Raw genomic sequence first — 8,284 nt, forward strand, 5'->3', positions numbered from 1 at the left:
GGCACGGACCTAGTCTCCCTAAGAATCCTAGTACTGGAATTAGTACTTTCGCATTAAACCCAAGAACCTGGCCACGCCCCCAAATAGTCGCATGCGGTTCAGACTCCGGTTTAAGACTGGCCACAGGACATGACCACGCCTCCCCACAGATTCTGGCTCTGGGAGTGGCCATATCCCCTCTATGCCCCGCCCCATCTTGAGGTCTCGCTCCTATCAAGTGGAGCCTCTCATCTGTGCGCCTGGATAGGCTTAATACCTGTGATGCTCCCGCCCTTAGGCCCCACCTCTGGGAGTCAAATCTTTCCCGGCCCAGGTCCTTCTGAACTGGAATTAGCAACATTTCACTGGTCCTGGTCGGCCTCAGTTTCCCTCTTCAGAAATCGGCCAGGGGTGCACGTGCACTTTACCGCCAGTTCAGGCTGCAGCACTTGAGCGCTGCGCGTGTCCACATCCGCGGCGCTCAATAAAGTTGCTCGCATGTTGCCTGCCAGCCCGCACGAGAGGATGCGCGCGCCGCCTGGGAAGTCTCGCGAGAGCAAGCGGCGTTCGCCCTTGGGCTCTAGGAGCAGGCGGCTGGTACAGTTCGGGACCAGGGGTTCGCGGTCATGGCCAAGACGCTTCTTCACAAGTACTCGGATATCCCCGAAGGCACCGAGTGCCACCGCAAGGCCTATGCCAGCACCAGTATCGGTGGTGCCACTGGTGAGCGCCGGCCGGGTCCCGAGGGCGGAGGGCGTAGGGAGGTCTTCGGGTCACTAGGGGCTGCCCGAGGGCGTCTTGAAGGGTCTGTGGATCTCGCAGCGTGGCATATGGTTGTCGGGGGGTCTAGGGCGGCCTTGGGACCCTGGGAGGGCTCTTATACAAGGTGCACTTTGTGGGGGTGACGGACAATTTAGAGGGCGCAGAAAGGTCATAGAGTCATTGAGAGCTGCCCGAGGAGGGGTCCCATGGGGACTGGGAGTGTCGCAGAGTGCTATGTGGTCGTCGGGAGCGTCTGTGAGAGAGAGCTTGTGGGGAGGTCCAGCGAGGTTGGAGGACCCCGGGAGGCCATGGTACATGTGACAAACTGGTCACTGGAGTCGTCAGAGTCTCTGGGTGCTGATATTGTAAAGTTATGGTGGAAGCGCTCACCAGGCTCTGGAGAAATGGCTGAGTGGAACGTGGCCAGTTATTAGGGCCAAAGGAGCTGAGGGTTGAGACTTTCCATCTGGGTGACTTTGAGATTATTTGGGAGGATCATGGGTTATTATTGAGGCGTCTGAGGGGAGAAGTTGGCAAAGGTTCTGGAGTGGGATTGGGCCTTTTTAGAGTCCAAGAGAGCTAGGTGGTCTTAGACATCTGAAGCTTTTATTGGGGCCACAAGAGGGGTTATAGGGGCCCTGAGGAGATGATAAATGAAGTGGATCAGCAGCCACTGTAAGGTAGGCCTTGGCAGGGGTGTCAGGGGACCCACAGCCCTGGCATTCCCCTGCAGGGGAGACCACAGAGTCTCACCTCTTCCAGTCCCCTTCCCAGCCTCAGTCTGAGATGTAGAATACGATTTTGGCCACCTCTGTATCTCTAGCTCCTGAAACAGGGCCTGGCAGAATTTGAGTCTACACTGGGAGGCACTTGCATTAGGGTAGAACTAATAAAATGCTACCATTTTCTGTGTATTTAGTAAGATCAACCCATTTTTCAGAGGCGGAAACTGAGGGTTAAGGAGGTGGGTGAACTTCCCTGGAGTCTTTTGGAGCTGGGCTGCAAATTTGGGTCCACTGGTCTGCTCCCGGGGTTGACTGGGACAAAGAATGTGCCTCCAGGGTCCTTATGAAGGTGGAGTCCCAGCGGATGGGTTCTGTGACATCTGCTCGAATAACACGTTGTTGGGATGGTTGGGTGTGTGGTGGGGTCTCTCTCTAAGCTGGGGGCGCTTAGCCCTGGAGGGCTGGGCAGTCTGTGTGGTGGACCATTGTAGGGTAACATTATTCTGGAGGATTCATAAGGGGGGGGATATTGACATTGGGGAGTGCCCAACAGAACTTTATGGAGGGTCCTGGTTGTGTCCCAGGGGAGACTAAAGCAGGAGGGGGTGGCACTGGGGGAGATTAGGGAAGGTGAATGGTTTGGAGGATTTCAAACTGAGAAAGACTTAACATAGGCATTTGCGAGAGGGCGTGCTCATGTGCTCTAGAGCACACACCGTGGGGGTGGGCTGCTGGAGGAGACTACACGCCTCCCATGAGTGGGATGCTGCCTAGTGAAGGAGGGGGACTCGCAGCAGGGTGTTTGGGAGGGTTGGGTGGGAACCTTTGACAGAGGTGCTGTGCAGACGGGGCAGCGTGGAGAGCTGGGATTTGGGGGTGGTCACTGGCCTCTGTGAGCCCTGCAGTGGCCCAGGGGTCTTTGAGGACATCCCTGTGTGCTGCTCACTTTGCCCGCTGGCATTTTCTCACTGGCCAACTCCACTCAACACCCGGGGTCTGGTTAAACATGCTCCTGGATCCTCCCTTACCTCTTTCACTAGCTTCTTCAGAGGGCAGGGAGCCCGCTCTAAGTGAGCCCAGCACTGTGTGGGTACAAAGAAACAGAATGAATGAGTGAGTGAGTGAAGGCAGGAAGGCACACAGTAACTATGAATGAGTGACGGTACAGTAATGAATGAAGGTGACTGAAGGAATGAATGTGAGCCACACAGTTACTCTTTGTAAATGAATGAATGAATGATTGAATGAGGACACACAGTTACTGCTTATAAATGATGACTGAACAAACCAATGAATGAGCACTGTGTCTGGAGGTCACTTCAGGAGGCTGAGGGGAAGCCAGGAACAGGAGGTGAAGGGGAGGGGTCTTTTGAGGGGGGTGACAGTGGCCTGCAGTGCTGGGAGGGAAGCTGCAGCATCTGAGGAGTCAGGTAGGTTCCTGGAGGTGGGCTGTGGCAGGTCACCTACTGAACGATTGCTGGGGGCGAGCTGGACAGTGCAGGCATCTGACACTGAGATAATCCAGGGGCTTCCAGGTCAGTCATCTGCTCCCAGTTAAAGGACTTCTGAGTGGACGTAGGATGGTGGGGCGCTGTTTGTGTCCAGTGTGTATGGTGAACTGGGTGTTCCTCAGCCAGGACTGCAGGCATACGGGGGTGGGGTCACTAAGGTTCCCTCCATGGCTCACTGCATGACTGGGTTTGGGAACAGTCACTGAATCTTGTCTGTGGTTCCTCTTCAGGGTCCAGCTCTGGAGATCATGCCTCCCCAGGTCCCTGGCGGGATGGGAGACCCTTCTGATTAAGTCTCTACAATCTCAGGTTGGGTGGGGGCACGTGTGAGAGAATGACTGAGGAAGGGGGCCTTCTTGGGTCAGGGCAGGCAGGTGGGGATCCCCAGAATACTCCAGCCCACTCCCCCCTTGCCAGCCTTCTTCGGCCTCTCTGAGGGCGAGTGGGGGCACCAGGGTTCACCGTGGGATTGGGAGGAATAAGATCTGGAGGGTCTACGTTCCCATCATGGCTCAATGGAAATGAATCTGACTGGCGTCCATGAGGACGCAAGTTCAACCCCTGGCCTCGCTCTGTGGGTTAAGGATCCGGCGTTGCCGTCAGCTGTGGGGTTGATCTCAGACTCAACTTGGATCTAGCATTGCTATGGCTGTGGTGTAGGCCGACAGCTGCAGCTCTGATTCCACCCCTACCCTGGGAACGTCCATATGCTGAGGGTGCAGCCCTGAAAAGACAAAAGGAAAAGGGAGGGGGGAAGTCTGGAGAGTCTCCAAACGGATGCCTTGCCTGTGGGAGCCCTATTTATTTTTTTTTTTTTTTTCTTTTTGTCTTTTTGTCACTTCTTGGGCTGCTCCTGCGGCATATGGGAGGTTCCCAGGCTAGGGGTCTAATCGGAGCTTTAGCCACCAGCCTACGCCAGAGCCATAGCAGCACAGGATCTGAGCCGCGTCTGCAGCCTACACCCCAGCTCACAGCAATGCAGGATCCTTAACCCACTGAGCAAGGCCAGGGATCGAACCTGCAACCTCATGGTTCCTAGTCAGATTCGTTAACCACTGTGCCACAACGGGAACTCCCCTATTTATTTTTTAAAATGTGTTTGTTTTTTTAATTGGATGGCCGCACCTGTGGCATGTGGAAGTTCTGGGCCAGGGATTGAATCCGAGCCTCAGCTGCAACCTATACTGGATCCTTTAACCCACTGTGCTTGGCTTGGCCAGGGATTGAACCAGAGCTGCTGCGGTCGAATTCTTAACCCTCTGTCCTGTGGCAGGAACTCTGGGAACCCTCTTTATGTGCAGCTTTTCTCCCCCATTCCTGGGCCTCATCTTCCCTGTCCGTGAAGTGGGACAGCTGTCTTGGCCCTCCCCAGGGTTGCTCTGGAGGTTACCCCCACTGTCTATGAGCTGCACCCCAGCCAGATCTATGGGTTGCTGCTCAGCCAGAAAGGTCACATGGGGGCCTGCACACTAGCTGACAGGGTCTCCAAATGCTGGAAGCCTGGGGTCTGGGCGGGGCCAACATCCCTGGGACATCTGTAAAAGGTGGCGCTTAGCCCTTGGGTCAGACTCTCCTGGTTTCTAGGGTCCTTCTGCCTGCCTGAACCCCACCCCCTGTCTCCAACACACCACCAGTTGACAGGCAGAGGGAACTGAGCCCTTCTGGCCTTGAGAATGAGTGGGGCAGTGGGTGCCCTTGCTGCATAGCAGGTGGCCGTTTTGTGGGGTGGCCCGGCCCTGGAGGTCTCTGCTGGCAGCTGGGCCACACTGGGGGTCTGGAGAGAGAGGAGGGGTGCATTGTCTGCCCTGAGCAGGGTCAGCTGCAGGATGGGGAGCCCTGTGTTGGGCTGATCTAGTGACAAGGAGCCCACCAGGTGGGCATTGGTCTGCCCGTCCACTGAGGAGGGTCTGCCTGGGGGAGCTGCCCAAGGGAGCCCCAGTCTCACCGCGAACCCACACGCCTGCCCGGGTCAATCAGTGTGTGCACAGGGTGCCCCCAGGGTGAACCTCAGTCCTGGCCACCCACCCAGGACTCGGCTCCAGGCCCAGCCCTCACAGAGCCCCTCACTCATAAAAGCCAAGTTCAGGGGTAGGGCAGCTGGGGCGATGGCAGAGATGGAAAAGCTGCCCAGAGTGATGAAGCTGGGCAGGTGTGGGTGGCCACCTAGCCAGTCAGCTGTGAGGGACGGGCCCAGTGGTGGCAAGGAGGAGGCCTCTGCCAAGGAGCCCTGGGCCTCTCCGGAAGATGGAGCCTTTGATGGGAGTGTGGGGCCAGCCAGGGTGCCAGGGCAGCCACCAAAGCCCCAGGCTCATCCTCATGTCTGCCATGTGCTGGGCTGGTGCCCTGCGGGGGGTCGGCGAGGGTAAGGGGACGCAGGCAGCATTCCTAGGGGCTGGAGGCAGAGGAGAGAGTTCAGGACTTGGAGCAGGAGAGCCGGTTTCGAGTCCCAGCTCAGCGGCTCTGGGCCCCTGGGTGAGCCCCTTTCTGGGGCTGCGGTGGTGCTGGAAGCCACCTAGGTGACTGCCGTGGGGCGGGGGGGCCTGCCCCCAGCCAGGCTGCTGCTCCGGGCCCAGGTCTGAGGGCCCAGGTCTGACTTGTCTTGCCTCCTCTCCTCCCCCAGGCCTGATTGTCTCTGCCTACAGTATTGCGCTCAAGCCCCCAGCCTCCTTCCTGGAGGGAGTGGCAAGGACAGGACGGTACACATTTACCTCAGGTGAGCAAGGCTGAGGAGCAGCTTGGCTTCTCCCCAAGGAGCCCTCCTCCTGGCACTGGTCTGGGCCACTGACTCAGACTAAGGACCTGTCCCTCCCCATCTGTCCCCACAGCTGCCATCGGCGCCATATTCGGCCTCACATCCTGCATCAGCGCCCAGGTTCGCGAGAAGCCTGACGACCCTCTGAACTACTTCATTGGAGGCTGCGCCGGAGGCTTGACCCTGGGAGCACGCAGTGAGTGACCTCTCCCCGCCCTGAACTCTGCTGACCCCCTACTTCCCACTGTTCTCTCCTGGATTTCGGGCCAGGCCAGGCCAGGCCAGGTGTGCAGAAGGCTGGTCCCAGTATAGGAGAGGGCGGTTGTCCTGAGAACTCCCAGTGCTTTGGAACCTCAGCCACCAGCACCTACTGTGCACCTACTGTACTATACCCTTGCGCCTCCCTCTCCTCGCCTTGCCGGCTATGCTCTAGCTCCGCTGCCACCTCCCCCTCCTCCTTGCTGTTCCTCCAACTGGCCTGGCATGGTGCTGCCCCAGGGCCTTTGCATGGGCTGTGCGCTCTGCCTGACTGCTCTTCTCCCAGATGCTGGCTTAGCTCCCTCTCTCACTGTCCCAACCTCCCCGCTAATGATCTAGGCCCTTGAGTGCCTTTCCTACATATCTCTCTTCTCCATCTGCCGCGCCTTGTCTGAGAACAAGAGGTCACCGCCCGTCTCCACTCGGGCCCCTGAGCACAGAGGAGGCAGTGCTGGGCCTGGCACTGCCGACCCGCTCCCAGCATGCAGGGCCTTGGTTGACTGAACACGTGGCCCTTGCTGGGGGCCGCTCTCACCATTCCCACTTTACAGGTGCAAGGACTGAGGCTTGGGGGATTAAGTGGCCCAAAGTCACTCAGGAAGCTGGAGAGGGTACCTCCCTATTGGGAGGCAGGGCCGGGCCCCAGGCCAGCCTGGCACAGTGGAGCCGCCTGGAATAGGAAGCAGACGCCGCTCCTCCTGCTTCCCACAGCCTCGGGATGGCGGGGGAGGAAAGGAGGCCACACGCAGATAAACTGCACAGGCCAGGCCAGCTGGGAGTGCTCCATGGAAGGTTCCAATGGGGCAGAGAGGGAGGGTACCATGGGGGGGAGGCCTGAGCCATCCTGGCTGTTGCTTTGAGACCTTGGCTGAGGTCTGGGTGTGACCCGTGCCCTTGAGCCAGCAATGGGGGCGAGAGCCCCACACCCAGCACACAGACCCCCTCTTCCCGCTGCGGTGCAGGTAGAAGGCCTCTTGTCTTCGCTTCATGGACCACAGGGTAGACTTGGCCAGGACACAGGCCGAAACTCAACTCTCCATCCACACCCCATCCCCAGACCCGACAGCCTGCATTCCTGCCTCCGTTTCCACACACATCTTCCAAGTCAGGGCCTGGGGGCTTAATCCCTAAGGAGCCTGCGATCCCAGTTAGCTGAGCTTTGAGGGACAGCCGTCCTCTTGGGGTCCCAGCCTGGCTCCCCAGGGTGGGCCTGGGCGAGCCCCCAATGTGCCTGACACTGCCCTTCCTGCCCCCGCAGCCCGCAGCTATGGGATCGGAGCCGCCGCCTGCGCGTACATGGGCTTGACAGCTGCCCTAGTCAAGATGGGCCAGCTGGAGGGCTGGCAGGTGTTCGCAGAGCCCAAGGTGTGAGCCCCGCCGCCTCCCGGGACCTCGGGCAGGTGCAAGTTCATTGTAAAATAAATTCTGCGTGTATTTATGTGTTTCGCGCCCTTCCTGCCGTGTTCCCCAGGGTGAAGCCCTGTACATGGATTGCTGGAGAACAGGCCAGCACTAGCAAGGGAGGCTCAGGGTGGATGCAGGGGGTGGTGAGGAAGGCAAAGGAGATAAGGCAGGGTGACAAACAGGGCCAGGGGTGCCAGCTGGGCCCTCGAGGAGGGAAGGGGTAACAAGCAGGGGTCACCAGGCCTCAGCTAGTTCCCATAGTGGCCGCGGAGGGTGAGGAGCTGGGCCTGCGTCCACAGGCCTCCCAGCAGCCCCCTGCAGGTCGCCAGCCAGCCCCGCCCTGGGCCTCCCCCCAAAGCCAACAACAGCATGTGGAAAACACGCCCAGGCCCCACACATGGCCTGGTTCCAAATTCCTAGGCATTGGAGCAGAGAGCCCTGAATGGCCTGGCCCAGGAGCCTTGTCCCCATCCGACAGGTGGGTGACAGGCCACCGGCAGCCTGCAGGGCAGGGGCCCTCAGTGGCAATGAGAGGAGGGAATCAAGGTCCTCACCCGCTGCCGCCTGTCAGGCCCAGTGATTTAGGCGGCCCCGGAATGCTGGCGGGCCCCAGGCCCTGGGTTTTCTGCAGAACTGGCTCAGTCCTTCCTGGCAGCCAGAAAGGAAAGCCCGGCATGTTCCAGCATGCCTCGATGGGCCATAAATTAGGGCTCTCTGGGCCCCACCCTAGGGAGCAGGGTCATTGCTGGCCAGATGGGGTCTAGGGGAGGGGGTGGTCTGGGCACTACAGGTGGCCTGGGGGCCGTGGGAGCTGGCCCGCAGGTCGCAGCCCTTCCCTTTCCTCCTCTCGAGCCTGCCCTGGGGGTCTGGATGTGATTGAAAGCCAAGCTTGG

At 59.2% G+C, this 8,284-nt stretch overlaps 1 protein-coding gene across 1 annotated transcript; it reads left to right on the forward strand.

The window, feature by feature from the left end:
• NDUFA11 (NADH:ubiquinone oxidoreductase subunit A11) lies at positions 533-7,425 on the forward strand. The gene is made up of 4 exons (NM_001244924.1): positions 533-702; positions 5,598-5,690; positions 5,803-5,925; positions 7,246-7,425. Exons 1-4 carry the CDS (start codon positions 606-608, stop codon positions 7,356-7,358), a joined length of 426 nt encoding a protein of 141 aa, NP_001231853.1. The 5' UTR covers positions 533-605; the 3' UTR covers positions 7,359-7,425.

Source organism: Sus scrofa, chromosome 2 (genome assembly GCF_000003025.6).
Source record: "Sus scrofa isolate TJ Tabasco breed Duroc chromosome 2, Sscrofa11.1, whole genome shotgun sequence".
Classification (NCBI taxonomy): domain Eukaryota; kingdom Metazoa; phylum Chordata; class Mammalia; order Artiodactyla; family Suidae; genus Sus; species Sus scrofa.

Bases quoted from the DNA above. Each gene is read 5' to 3' on its own strand.
- NDUFA11 (NM_001244924.1), top strand. From the start codon at position 606: ATGGCCAAGACGCTTCTTCACAAGTACTCGGATATCCCCGAAGGCACC. The intron at 703-5,597 runs GTGAGCGCCGGC...CTCCTCCCCCAG, and splicing joins CAGTATCGGTGGTGCCACTG to GCCTGATTGTCTCTGCCTAC. The intron at 5,926-7,245 runs GTGAGTGACCTC...CTGCCCCCGCAG, and splicing joins CTTGACCCTGGGAGCACGCA to CCCGCAGCTATGGGATCGGA.